Source organism: Copadichromis virginalis, linkage group LG4, assembly GCF_057382275.1.
Source record: "Copadichromis virginalis isolate Kocher_CV1m ecotype Utaka linkage group LG4, C_Virginalis_male_GT1.1, whole genome shotgun sequence".
Lineage (NCBI taxonomy): Eukaryota > Metazoa > Chordata > Actinopteri > Cichliformes > Cichlidae > Copadichromis > Copadichromis virginalis.
This window is the reverse complement of record NC_140621.1, coordinates 34,802,636-34,816,629: the sequence shown is the minus strand read 5'-3', so window position 1 is coordinate 34,816,629 and position 13,994 is coordinate 34,802,636. Positions and strand designations below refer to the sequence as shown.

The following is a 13,994-nucleotide window of genomic DNA, read 5'->3' as shown; positions in this document are numbered from 1 at the left end:
TTAAACCTCGGAGGTTATGACTGGCGGGAGCGAATTTCACAAGAGCTACGCTAATAACAAGGACTCGGAGCCCACGATGGACGTGGACATGGATTCGAGTCATATGGAAGGCGAGCGGGGTGAGCTGGACGGCAGCATCCCGGCTGCGTGTTCCTCCAACGGCAGTGGCGGGGAGGAGGATGAAGCGGAGGCCCTCGGCCGCTCCAGGGAGGCCGGGAGTTCGAGTAGTCAGCACATTCCGGATAGAGGAGGGGTGCTCGGTGGCAGGGAGCAGGAGGTGTCGGTGGCAATCGGAGAGACGTATTTATGTCAAAGAGCCGATAAGACATGGCGTGAGTAAAGACCATGTTCTGCTTTTCCCTTCTCAATTTCGTTGGCATGCTAGCTGTCTTATTATTTTGGATATGGACTCAGTGCTTTTGTTTTGGTGAAAAACTGCCATCAAACAGTTAAAAATCTAAATGACTCGCATAAAGTCCCAAACGGCTTTGGTCCAAAAACTTAATTCAGCGATCGCTTACTAACTGAAGATTTTTAGGGCTTTCTAGAAAATTCTCTATGGATCTTTAAACAGTGACACTTTAAACAACAAACGGCCCACATCTAAAAGTTAGCACTGAAACGTAATAAACACACTAAGGTGTTTAGTTATGTTTGCCGAATTAAATGACGTCTCGATACACATAAGGTGAGATTTTAACAGCCAAATCTATACAAAGTTTATGGTTAATTAAGGCAAGCCCGCATTTAAGTCCCAGAAATCTGAAGGGAGTTCGGCAGGAAGTTGCTTGTACTGCCGTGAGTCGCACCAGCTGATGGTTGTTGCTCCTTTCACAGACACAGCAGAGGTTATTCAGTCCAGACTGAACGAACAGGAGGGCAGAGAAGAGTTTTATGTCCACTATGTGGGGTGTAAGTACAAAAATACTTTCATATTTTTAAATTCTGATTTATACTGCATGTTTCTTCTGTTTAATTCATGCTAAACGTTCATATCCAGCTGCTGTATCTACATCTAATTTTCTCTGGGATTCGTGCAGTCAACAGGCGGCTGGACGAATGGGTGGGTAAGTCTCGCCTGGCACTTACCAAGACAGTGAAGGACGCGGTTAGGAAGAGCACAGAGATCGGTGGCGTTGGAGATCTGGGTGACCAGCCTGAGAGGAAGATCACCCGCAACCAGAAGCGCAAGCACGATGAGATCAACCATGTGCAGAAGGTATAGAGTGTGTGTAATAACACCAGGAGCGTTGCATAACTTACAATTTTCTAATGAAGCTTTTCTTTGCAGACATACGCAGAGATGGACCCAACGACAGCTGCACTGGAGAAGGAGCACGAGGCGGTGTGTAGTCACAACCACTTTTCTTCCACGTTTTTTCACTATTTCCAGTATTTGGTCAATAAGCTAACTGTTTCCCTCACTTTCAGATCACCAAAGTGAAGTATGTGGATAAGATCCAGATAGGAAACTTTGAGATCGATGCCTGGTACTTCTCACCATTTCCTGAGGATTATGGGAAGCAACCCAAGCTGTGGATCTGCGAGTACTGCCTCAAATACATGAAGTACGAGAAGACGTTCAGACATCACCTGGTCAGTCACCTCAGTTCAGGACGTTTGTGTCTCATAGAGTCATACCTGCTTTTTTGTTTGAGTCAGTGAATGATGGCTTTATGTGTGAGACAGAAGACTGTTAAAGGATTGTTATCCAGCCTGATGAGATTCTTATTAAAACGTTGTGCTGTCATGATTCTGTCAGCCTTCGTTTTACTCAGAAAAAATGTCAGTCATTCACAAATCTGATAAATGTGTGCTGTGTGCTGCAGCCTGGTGTAGGGCTGTTCGATATAACCATATATATCGGATGACGATATAAAAACGTCTGTCGTTTCATTTCACGCTATCGTTTGTTTCGTGGTGTCGCAAAATAAACTGTTTACGGCAATATTTGTTCATGGTTTTGATGTCACTGTAGTGGCTGTATTAGTTTCTTAAAGTTCTCTCTTCCTCTTAATGTTTAATATAACCACACTACGGACGGACAAGCGCCTGTTTTTATGCGTTGTTGTTAGCAACAATGAAGGTGACAGCATCGCGTGTCCGCTTGTTTATGTTCCACATAAACCTTTCACAATAAAGCTCAAGATCCTGTTCAGACTTTTCAAAATAAACTGAATCACGTGAAAGAGCAGATCATTTACAGATGAGAAGCAAAAAAGTAGACTAAAAAATAGACCTTAGACTCAAACGTTAGAACAGGCTTCTCCCCGCAGCACGCCGTGTAATAAATACAAAGAAAACGGCGCCGTTACAACGTATGTCTAAAAATGTATCGTTTCATGCATCGGTTAAAACTTCCCGCAAGTCGAGCTGCCCGAGATTCACAGACTTTACAGAAAATGTTACATTTTTGTGATTTATATCGTTATCGGACGATAGATGTCTGATATCGGGATATGAGATTCTGGTCGTATCGCACAGCCCTACCTGGTGCCACAAAATAAGTAAAGTCATCCCCGCTCAGCAAAGCGAGAGGGGTGTGATGGTGCTTCTCCACAAAAACCAAAAAAGCTTTGAAGTGATGCATCTTTGACTTTAGCGATCTGCTGTTAACAAACCAAAGCTGGGTGCTTCTCCGTATCCCAGCACGTATCTTTGTGTTCGGGTACATTAGATGTTAATTACTTGTGGATCTGTCCGGGTGTAATCCATGTTTTTCGTGACAGCAGCGTCCCGTCACTTCACCTGCACGGCAGCTGTCAGTAACGCCGTAGAGCCGCTGAGCACACAAAACTCACCACCATGAAACCACTAAATCACTCACACTCACACTCACCGTCACCTGCTGCTGCACTGAGACAGAGGTTGCGTTTAAAAGCGCTGCTTTAAATCCACACTTTTCCACCTCAGCTTTAATGTCTTGGATTGAAACAGTTAACCCTGAGGTTAATCGCTAAGCCTCAAATCTGTTCTTTTGCTCAGAGCTTCGTGTTTTACTGGAATCTTTGAGGTTTAGAGCTCAACATGCACAACAACAAAAGACATGTTAAGAAGGAATACGTCAGAATCCTTCAATGGAAGAAATACGACACTCTGATGTTTCCGTCTTTGTTACCTGCCTCATTCATACATCCACAGCTTGTGTTTGCTGCAGTTCAGCATGTTTAGATCTAATATTTTAATGCTGTTCTACATAAACTGTCCTTATTAAATAAAAGTGTCAGACTTTGCTGTTTATCGAACCCACCAGTGTGAAAGTCTCTCGTGAAAGCTGCAGTTCAGGCGTAAAACAAATGAATATGTAATTTTATTCGTATGCATGTTTGTCCTCAAATTCAAATTCAAATTTTATTTGTCACGTACACAGTCATACACAGTACGATATGTAGTGAAATGCTTGGACAACTGCTCGTGACCTAAAGAGAACAAAAAAGGAAAAGGCTATGAATAAGATAGGAAATAAATATGAAAAATTAAAAAGGGTAAATTTAACTAGGAAGGAATAAGATAAAATATATAAATTAAAGTTGAAAATAAAATAACTGTACAACAAAATACACAATATAGAACTATATAAGAATGTATGAAGAAATCTAAATCTAAATAAATATATACACAATAACAGCAGCTGCACAAGTATTAACCGGAAATTTTTAGTTTCACTCGTTAAATCAAACTGCAGTGTTTATTTGACCTTTGACCTTTGACCTTTTCCTCCTCAGTCACACTGTCAGTGGAGGCAGCCTCCAGGCAAAGAGATTTACAGGAGGAGCAACATATCTGTGTACGAGGTGGACGGGAGAGACCACAAGGTGAGCCCGGCTGAACACCGAGCTGCTAACGTGGGTTTGTGTTCCTGCTGCTGACTGTCGCTCTCTGTCTGCAGATCTACTGTCAGAATCTGTGTCTACTAGCCAAATTATTTCTCGACCACAAGACGCTTTATTTTGATGTGGAGCCCTTCATCTTCTACATCCTCACTGAGGTCAACAAACAGGGAGCGCACATCGTCGGCTACTTCTCCAAAGTAAGTCCTCAGCGCGCGGCTCAAAGGTCGTTTCCTCGTATTCATTTCAGACTGATCGTCACGACTTCTGTGGTTTTATTTTTCAGGAGAAAGAGTCTCCAGACGGGAATAACGTGGCCTGTATTCTCACGCTGCCGCCTTACCAGCGCAGAGGCTACGGGAAGTTCCTGATAGCTTTCAGTAAGTGACAGTGAATGAATGATGAGGGAGCGTCCTGGAATACCAGAGCCTGGAGTTTGTAATCAGAGCTTTTTAAAGATGTTTGCAGAAAAAAATTTCAGGCGAAACAGGATTTCAAATGTTAAGTTGGGAGTTTCAGATGGACTCGAGATGACACAAATAAGTTGTTTCACATTTATAATAAAACCGAAAGGAAGTCAGTAAATCTGCAACTCCTGACCTCCACCAAAGAGCTGATGTGATTGGTTCAGCTTTCACATGGATGGATGAATGAATGAATGAATGTACATCAGACTGAGAAAAGATAAATTAGGAGTCACTGTTTCAATCTCACAATGGTATCACAAGCTGATCCAGGTGTCCTCCAGCCTGGTAACTTTCCAAGCTGTGTTTGTTTGGCATATCTGAATTTCTATAAAATATCAGATTTGAGTTAAATTATCAGATTTTTGTCTCCTGTAGAGATATGCTTTGTGGATTGAGGCCCCAAGAGATCAAACACACTCCAACTTAAGAAAACACGAGCAAATAGAAAAACCCTGCAAAAGCACACAAAACACAACAGATGTTGAGTAAAATACAGTGGAGATGGGAATAGTGCAGCAGATGGATGGATGGCAGGGGTGTAGTCATGACACCAACAGAGCGAGTGACTGAAGGAGAGACGCTCGCTGGCAGCAGCTCTGATATCGCCCGTTTCTGCTGCAGGCTATGAGCTGTCTAAGCTGGAGAACACAGTGGGGTCTCCGGAGAAGCCGCTCTCTGATCTGGGGAAGCTTAGCTACCGAAGTTACTGGTCCTGGGTCCTGCTGGAGATCCTGAGGGACTTCAGAGGAACGCTGTCCATCAAAGACCTCAGGTAGACACGCAGACACGTGCAAAGCTGGATGATTCGGCTTTGCTTTTCCACTTGTTTTGTAGACGCTGTGAAGGTTAAGAACCAAAACGATTGTTTGGCAGCTCAGAGATGCACTCAGTGTGAAAGCTCTGCTGTTTTCAATTTTACAGCAGACAAACTTTTATAAGTTTACGTGTTGATGTGAAACTTGGTACTCGACGAGTTTCTGATCAGAACTTTTAAAAACAAAACCTGGAATTAAAAAACAAACTCTCTGATTTTAACCTTCGTGTCCGTCTGCGTCTCCCAGCCAGATGACCAGCATCACACAGAGTGACATCATCAGCACGCTGCAGTCGCTCAACATGGTGAAGTACTGGAAAGGTCAGCACGTCATCTGTGTGACGCCCAAACTGGTGGAGGAGCACCTGAAGAGCGCCCAGTATAAGAAACCACCAATCACAGGTACCTGCACAGATGTTCCAAAAATCTTCTCATCTTATTACAAACATGGCGTCAGGCTCTCAGATCTCGAGGATTCTCGTGTCGGGTTTTTACCCCGCAGCTGATTTGCTAACGTCAGGTGTGATTGTGTCTCGCTCTCAGTGGACACGATGTGTTTAAAGTGGGCGCCTCCAAAAAACAAACAGGCCAAGCTGTCCAAGAAGTGAGGAACGGAGCCGCCGACGTGTGATCACCCGCCGGGCGCTCGTGTCACTACTGTACATAATTTTTAGTCTCTCCTGTCTGTATTTTTTAAAATAAATCTCTAAAATAAAGCTTCGTCTCCTGATCTGATTCCTACATACGTTAAACATCACTGAGGAAACGAAATATTTGCTGCAAGGATGAAATATTCCTTTAATTAGGAACAGAAGATGTTTACGATCGAATAAAAACTCGTCCTAATTAAAAAACCTTGGTGTTCTTTTTCAGTCACTTTCTCGCTCATCAGGAAGCTAAACAGTGATAACACTTCACTCTGGTTTCTAATGTTTCATGTAGTCTCTTTACTTTCTGTTTAAAAAATACTTGAGGTTTTGTTCTTTCATAGGCTCAGAGGTTGGTTTCATGTCTGTATCAGGTGAACCATGAGATTGTTGGTTTGAATCTCCGGGGCCTCCCTGGATGTATGAATATGATTTATATAGTCAGGTAAAGTCGCCTGTTACCACTCTGAGAACCAGGCTCAGGACGGTTGGTTTGTGCTTCATCTGAAGTCTTTTTTTTTTTTTTCTCAAACTGAAACGTGTTTTCACGTTTTCAATATTTCTGTCGCTGTTTATATAAAAAACAAACAAACAGCAGTCCACGTGCCCAGCTCCAATCAGCTGGTATTCCTCATGATGACATGCTGGAGGAGCAGCCATCAGGACTAATGAGTTACACCTGAGCTCGGTGCGCAGGTACCGTCCCGCTGATGTGCTGAAGAAAAGGTTATTTTCAGACAGGTGAGTTTTACCTGCTGTCACAGCAACAGTTGGTTTAATGAATTAAGATTTTCTTGGTTTTATTTCTTGAGGCTTTCCTCCACTGCAGGCTGTAGCTGTAGCTTGTCAAACGGCCCTCAAAGCAGCAGAAGATTTAATTTGTGAGACGCAAACACGTCCAGCCAGCTGTCCCGGGGCTGGTGTAGTACCAGTATGGAACACAAGAGGGCGGCAGTGCTGTTAGTGACTTGCTTTTCTTTTTTTCTTTTACTGTGTTTGGGATGTTCTGTTTTCAGCCGACGTCTGAATGGTTGGTGCAACATTTGTGACAAACTACAGGTGGGTGACGAAAAGACTGGACTGGAAGAATGAGCTATAACAAAAACACAAATATTCCCTCCTTTGGTGTTTTGATGGGACTTTGAAGAAGTTGCTCATTGTGAAGAACTTAAAGTTTTATTTCTACAGCACACGCTTAAGAGATTAAATCGTTTATGTAAAATAGGAAATATATGAATTAAAATGGTATTTATTGAAATTGTAAAAACTGCCTTGAAGCGTAAATGTGACTGAGATATAATCGGTGTCACGTGGTCCCGATCATCAGGCCTGTCCTTCCGGCTGTGTCATCGATCAGCTGTGGTGATGACGCCATCTCCTCTGGCTGTTCTTCATTCACTGCTGATTTGAAATCCTCAACATCTGTGCGCTATTTGACCCTCACCGAGGAGCTCATGTGATTATTGTTATTAACAGCATCACTCGAAGTTGTATTCAAAGTGCTTTAGTAGATACTTGGACCAAGGATGACAGGATCCAGGAGAGCTGATCCCACATTATTATTTTTTAAAGGATTTTTATTTTTTAGACAAAATACAAATAAGGAAACTGTTTGATCAGGATCAGCACTTCCTTCCGGATCCTGAGAAATCAGGTCATCTCTGGCGGGGAGAGGATTTTTATCTTGGCTTCTGTAGCACAGCAGTAATAGTATCAGTGGTGGTGAATTTGAGGAGGCTGATGAAGTGTCGTACCTGGAAGAGGAATTATAGTTCTGATTGTCGGCCGAGTTCAGAGGCAGACAATCATCCTGCCCTGCCTCCACAGGGCAACGCAGATCTGCAAGTGTTTTCAATCAGCAAGCCTCAAATCCTGATTTTACTGAAGATCAATTCAAGGCCATTATGTTCAACTGAGACTAGATTGGGAAAAAAATAGTTAAAATAAAACTAGTCTGTAAAACTGGAACAATTCTTGTGACTTAAACTATTAAAAAAAACAAACAAACACAGTAAATATCGTTAGTTTTCATATGTTTGATAAAGTTATTACAATGTTTCTGATGAGGCGTTGATGGATGTGTGACTCTGGATGTAAACAGACAGAAAACGTAACAGTTTTTATTGTAACAGCTGATTCTCCTAAACCTGGTGTGTGACACACGCCCTCCACACATTATTAAAAAAACTATAAAACAAAACTGAATTAAAAACCAAAAGAAAATGACAAACATTAGTAAACACAAAGCTGCAGCGACTCTGGGCCACATGAACGTATGACACGAGCTCAGACACAAACTAAAGGGAGATTGTTTTTATTTTTTAGAAATTGTACTTTAAAACCACCAAGATCGTTTGTAAGGCATTCACAACAAATCTGTGTCTTTAATTTTTCAGTTTTTAGACTTTACAGATGCTTTCAGGAGGGTTTCCTAAAGACAGGAGAACAGCTAAGGCACAGCAGCACAGCTCCCAGCGAGAGACGACGACAAAGAGGAGACGGAGGAACGGGCTGGTCGGACATATGGACGGCGCCGCGGCGAAGCGCAGCGGGACGCCCTCGCCTGGGACCGTCCTCCAGAGTCAGAACATCTCAGGAACGTTTTCACACAACGCCACCACTTCTGCGACACCGTCACAGTCCAAACATCTGCATCTTAATACTCATTAACTTAAAAACTGTACATCATCTGTCAGGTTTTTACAAAACACAGCTTTACGTAGACTCGCTCGATATATGAAAAATACACACTGGATGTAAAAATGGCTCTGAATCAGTTTGAGTTTGAATAGAAAAAAATAAATGAGTTGAATTTGGTATTAAACTGCAGAGGTTTTAAATTCAACTCATTATGGCCGCTTAATGTAACCGTAAATAAATGTAACCCTCACAGACCTGCGTAGAACCGACACGTTCGTGCTCCACACGCTCAGACTCTTAGAACTTCTTCAGAGCTGCTGGGCTCCAGCTTTGGTCCCATTTATGTAAAAAACAAACAAACAAAAGAAAAAGTTTTGAATAAATTAATCGGGTAACCGTTTGTACAGCAGAAAGTTTGTCGCTTTGTAACGTGTGCAGATTAAAGGAAAGAGGACGCGGACGTCTCACTTCAAGTCTGAGGGATTCAGACATGGCACAGAAAGAAAACACACAGAGTCCAAACAACTTAAGAAAACTCGTTAAATATATTCTGTCCATAGATGATCACTTTAAAAGATTAATCATAATTTCCCCTGATACCCAACTGGCTCTGTGAGAAGATCTGTGGTTGCTGAGAACTGATTTCAGGCTCATTATCTCTGGAAAGCTGGTTAAAGGCAAAATCATCGATACGGTCGCTGCGGTGGGATTTGCATCTACAGCTGCTTCTGTGGATGGTTCATACAGACACGGCATTGATGTAAAAAAGAACATTTTTACAGTTAAATGTCAGCAGTTATTAGTTAAATATTTCTAGATTTTACTTAAACCGATTTTTCTTTTTAAAGAAGAAAAAACAGAAATTTTTCCAGCTCAACAGGACATTTAAAAAAAAGCTTTCAGAAATCACATACTGTGCTTAAAGTGGGCTGTTCTGCTCCCTTCCAGCTCTATTTTTATTCTTGGACTCCATCAGAGTAGCTTTGCATGATTCAGTGTTCAAAATAATCTGTTTATCTCACAGGCTTTGTGCACATCCTTTCTCGCTGACGTCAGAGCCAAAAGGAAAAAAAAAACCTGTGACACAGTTTAAATCAGATTTTGTTTTTTAAGAGGCTGATTTTGGGTTTTAAACTAGTAGCATAAAAAAAATCTCATTCTGAGGCTTGATTCAGGTTTACGTTGGAGATTTTAAATAATGGGCCTAAAGAACGAGCAACCACGTCTGTTCTCAGCATGTGACCCTAAACTCAGGGAGACACTCGTACAACAAGGAGGTATAAAGTTCTGCGAACACTCTTAACACACTTTCACTCACTCACTCGAGCACGCACAGCTTTGTAGTCCTAAATAAAAGTGAGAGCAGACCGAATGAGGACTGAAGGAGAAGATTTTCCTCAGTGTCTCTTCCCACTGTTCCCTCTGATGCTCCATCTGTCCTCTCTGTTCACGCTCACAGACTTTAAATAAATAAATACTGGACACAAACGGGACGTCAGCCCCGTGTTTTCCTTCATTTTCCCTCGCCTCATCCTCCCTCAGTCTGTCCGCCTGCTACCTTATCCGCCCATCCTCTCTGGGCAGGCTCAGTTCGGATTTTGGATCGGGGCTGGCGGAGCTCCACGCGGTGAGTCGGCAGCGCTGCATGACCGGACAGGCGCTGGGGCCCATCGAGCAGACGTCTGAGGCGGACCAGTAGCCCTCCAGCAGCCCGTCCAGCCAGCGACGCAACGGCGCCCCCGTCAGACTGGCGTTGGCCTCGGCCTCCTCGACAGCGCCCAGGCTCACCGGCAGCTGCAGGACCGGGTTGAGGCCGTGGAAGCTCTGCTCCATGTAGGAGTTCTTGGCTGGTCCGCCGTGCAGCCGCAGAGCGTCCTCTGGAGTCCAACAGCAGAAGGACAAAGAAAGTCTGAGTTAAACTGGGACCTGAGCTGCCACAAAAAGTAACATCGTCTACGTAAGACGCAGGTAAGAAATAAGGAAACAAATCAAATGTAACAACAGTAAGCACAGAAAATGTTTATCCAAACAAAGACGCACATTTCATTTTGTTTTCAGGTTTCTTTGGTTCCCCGCGGCCCAAAGACTGTATATAAAAGTTGGAAGCAAGAGTAGGATCTGAGTGAGAAACTAACGGCTGCTGCACACGAGGTTCGCATTCTGTAAGCTTCTGCTTCACGTCATGGAAAGGGTCAGTCTCACAACCAAGAGTCGCCCCCTGCTGGTCATGACAGGGAATGCTGGTTTCACTACAGAACAAGTAGCCATTCAGTATCAGTTATAACAGCTTTCTATCTTTTGCACATTTTTCTGAATTTTAAAGGTTTTTTTTTTTTAGTCCTTATTGCTTAAAAATGTTTTTAAGTTTCACAGTAAGTCTTCATCTTTTTAATTACTGCAACATGAGGCATATTTCAAGAGTAAAATTTAAGGAGCTTACAATACGAAGAGCCACTTTTTGAAGCCTGCTGACCCGCAGTCCTGTGCATGTGCAGCAAAGCCTCAGACGGGCTGTGCAGACAGATCTGACCAAATCCAAACCACTCAACGTTTTTAGTTTATCATTAATTATAAAAACCATGCTAGGAGTGGACATTTCAAACAAAAATGCTGCAAACTTTACTGTGAACTGTTTAACTTTTTAATAAAGTGCTTAAATGTAATTAATGATTATTGGTGGAATAGTTCATTAGCGAGAAGCTTGAGGAGTCTTCTCTAAATTAATTGGAGGTGAATGCTGTTATTTTAAAGTACAGCCACCAGTTACAGATGCCTGTGCAACAACAGTCCGATCGGATCACGTCACGCACCACCTGCACTTCATAGCAGCGCCCTGTAAAACCTCGGTGTCTATTCGTGCACCGAGCTTTACTTAGTCCTGCAGTTATCCCCTGGATACCCACACATGGCCCGAGGAGGTCAAACAAACCGAGCGTTAACCCGGGGCAGGCTAATTCGGACAGAGGTGACCCTGTGTGGGCGCAAGAGGGCGATTGGATACGCCACTATAAATATATGTTTGCATGGTGCTGACAGCTGTGACAGGAGGGCCTCTGCTCTGTGTAATTTAAGTATCTGCTATTGACATGAACAAGTATGAAGATCCTGCATATAGTTAACACTTGTTTCCAGGAGAGTTTCTGCAGGCCGACACTTTGTGCCAGGGTTAAGCCCAACCTGTTATTAAATGTGCTTTATAAATAAATGAAATGAAATAACTCGCTGTGCATGTAAGTGAAATGAATCCAGTGGATAAAAGTACTCTGATTACTAAGAACACACGTTTTCTTTTAACCACCAATGAATTTCTACTAAAGTATGAGGCTGTAAACTTGGTTTAGCCAAAACAGATGAGAAAACTTGCAATGATGTGTAAAAGTCCAAGTCTGACTCACAAGAACAAAACAGAGACTTCCCATCTCAGGGAGGTTTTAAACCTGCACTTATTCTTTACAGGTAGAGCTCCCTTGGTCCTGTATATTTCCTGGAAACCCTGCACTCGTGCTTCTAAGCAGGATGAGGTCCGATCACCCACCTTGCTGTATCGGCCTTTGCCTGTGAAACTCCAGAGGAGCCACGATGAAGCTGGTCTGGCCCAGCGGGCTCCAGTGGTGCAGCACCCTCAGTGTCCACGTGCCGGGCCTCAGCGGGGAGGTGAGAGGCGGCCGGTAGTGTGTGACCTCAGCGGAGGCGTCCACCAGGATGTCGTAGGTGGCGGCGATGACGTTGGTGGGGTCGATCCAGACAATCGTAGCCGTCAGGTTGCTCTGGCTCCGGCTCCAGCGCTGCACGGCCACCGGCTCGTCCTCTGGCCCCAGGAGACGCCCCCAGTTCCTGAAGAGACGCTCCTTAGGATCCCAGTCGGTCCCCACCTGAACAGCAGAAAGGTCAGAGACGACTCTTAAAGCTGTCTATACGAATGCGCTGCAGCTTGACAGAGTTTAGACATCGGTTAGAGAAAGGTGCACGTGAGACGCGTTTACTGATAGGAGCCTACCAGCTGTTCTCCAGGCTCGATTCCTCCAACTCTCTCCTCTCTGGCATCAACAAAAAGTCACTCTCTCACCTCCAGTTAGGCCAGAATGCACCAACTCAGCTTCTTTACTGGTTTTAGTCCTAGTTCAGGCCGGTTTTGGCTTCCTGTATATTTTTAGAGTTCACTTTAATATTTTACTGATCACTTTTAAAGCATGTCGTGTCTGGCCCCAAGCTACACCGCAGAAGTGTCGACTCCTGGGCCTCAGAGCTTCAGGCTGGTCCCTCGTGGCTGATCCGATCTAAAGCTGGCTGGTTTTGCCACCAGGGCCCCGGCTTTGAACTGACCCGGCCGATGAGATCGAGCTTGCACAATCAGTGACCTCCTTCTATCCAAGAACTCGTTTTTATAGACTTTACGTCACACTGTTACACGTGATGTCGCTTCCTTCTGGCTCTTGTCTTGTGACAAAGGAAAACTTTACAAAGTATTCCGACTGGTTTCTCCTGAAACTGGCTGAAAATGTGTGAAAGCTGCTCTAGCCCTTCCGCCATTTCCGCTGTGTTGGGTGTAATATAGCCAAACTTGCCAGCCGGATTCGTTTTTGTAAAAAATTCAAAATTTCAGTCTGATTTTCTTACATCAGCCTAACACGGCTTAGCAGCAAAAATACTCACACTCATCACCCTAGGGACCGTTTTGTGCCCCATTGAAACCCATTATAAACGCTATTTTTCACGGCAAAAAAATTACGGTCAAATCGATCGTGATCGGTTATGCTTCCGTTTCCGTTTGCAGTACTGGCCTTAGAGTTGTAATTTTTTTATTTGTCCACCAGGTGGCGCCCTTGCTCCACATTTGACCCCGGGCTGGAAAACAGCGGGCTGCCGTAACGGACCTGCGGGAAATGAAGCCTGATTCCCCGCGTGCAGCAGCGGCTTCGCCCGCTGATCGGCCGGGACCATTTTCGGGCCCTAGGGTGATGAGAGGGTGTAATTTTTTTTTTAAATCAACAGGAAATGACGTATTTGTTGTCACGTGGTACCGGAAGTGTGCGCTGGAAAAAGGAGTCCGACGCAACATGCCCCGATCATCGTCGCGAGTTAACCCGGGAGAATGCACTCATTTCGGCCTCGACGAGCAGCATTTGCCGCCTGGAGACCATTTTCTGGTTCTGGAAAAAAAAATAAAAGGCGATCGAAATGAAGGTTGGTGCCAATCTTTAGTCCATCTAAAGGCCTAATTATAATAACAATCAAATATTACTTCAAATGTTTTTTTTTTTTAAATATTTCGTTTTGTTTCGGGGGGCTAAAAAAAACTGTGCGCTCATGTAATTAAACTGCGATTAAAAGGGTTAAAACCCCCGAAATATAATTAAAACTTTACATGACTAGTTCAGGGAGAAGTAGTTTTAAAAGACTGGCTAATTTAAAGTGGAAAAAAATATGAATATATAATCTTTTTATAGCATTTTTCGGGCGTGGCAGAAAACGGTCCCCAGGGTGTTCAACGTAAGTTTTTTAAAGTATGACACAAGGGCTAGAATACGTCAGCGTCACTGCAGGGGGCTGATCTGTTAGCGTTCACTGTTGGCTTTAATTAACCTGTTCTAGCCGG

General features: G+C 43.7%; 2 protein-coding genes across 3 annotated transcripts in view; one reads left to right on the top strand and one right to left on the bottom strand.

Moving 5' to 3' along the window:
• Positions 1 to 16: 16 nt before the first annotated feature.
• kat8 (K(lysine) acetyltransferase 8) lies at positions 17 to 5,827 on the top strand. Of its 2 annotated transcripts, XM_085455083.1 has the most exons (11): positions 17 to 332; positions 838 to 912; positions 1,041 to 1,219; positions 1,292 to 1,345; positions 1,432 to 1,596; positions 3,726 to 3,815; positions 3,890 to 4,030; positions 4,117 to 4,210; positions 4,919 to 5,069; positions 5,359 to 5,513; positions 5,655 to 5,827. In XM_085455083.1, exons 1-11 carry the CDS (start codon positions 17 to 19, stop codon positions 5,717 to 5,719), a joined length of 1,485 nt encoding a protein of 494 aa, XP_085311209.1. In that variant the 3' UTR covers positions 5,720 to 5,827. The 2 variants fall into 2 exon arrangements, with proteins under 2 accessions (XP_085311209.1, XP_085311208.1); XM_085455082.1 differs by having other exon boundaries at positions 5,359 to 5,827.
• Positions 5,828 to 8,056: 2,229 nt separating this feature from the next.
• The window catches only part of LOC146712003 (xylosyltransferase 1-like), a 39,388-nt gene continuing 33,450 nt past the window's right edge, over positions 8,057 to 13,994 (bottom strand). The window contains exons 10-11 of the mRNA XM_085455078.1: positions 11,934 to 12,270; positions 8,057 to 10,275 (exon numbers count right to left, since the gene is read on the bottom strand). Of these exons, the coding sequence (XP_085311204.1) occupies positions 9,953 to 10,275; positions 11,934 to 12,270 (660 nt within the window). The 3' untranslated portion in view covers positions 8,057 to 9,952. The remainder of the gene's footprint in view (positions 10,276 to 11,933; positions 12,271 to 13,994) is intronic.

Coding starts and splice junctions, on each gene's coding strand:
- kat8 (XM_085455082.1), top strand. CDS start 17: ATGACTGGCGGGAGCGAATTTCACAAGAGCTACGCTAATAACAAGGAC. Junction 1,346..1,431: donor TGGAGAAGGAGCACGAGGCG/GTGTGTAGTCAC, acceptor CCTCACTTTCAG/ATCACCAAAGTGAAGTATGT. Junction 4,031..4,116: donor TCGTCGGCTACTTCTCCAAA/GTAAGTCCTCAG, acceptor TTTATTTTTCAG/GAGAAAGAGTCTCCAGACGG.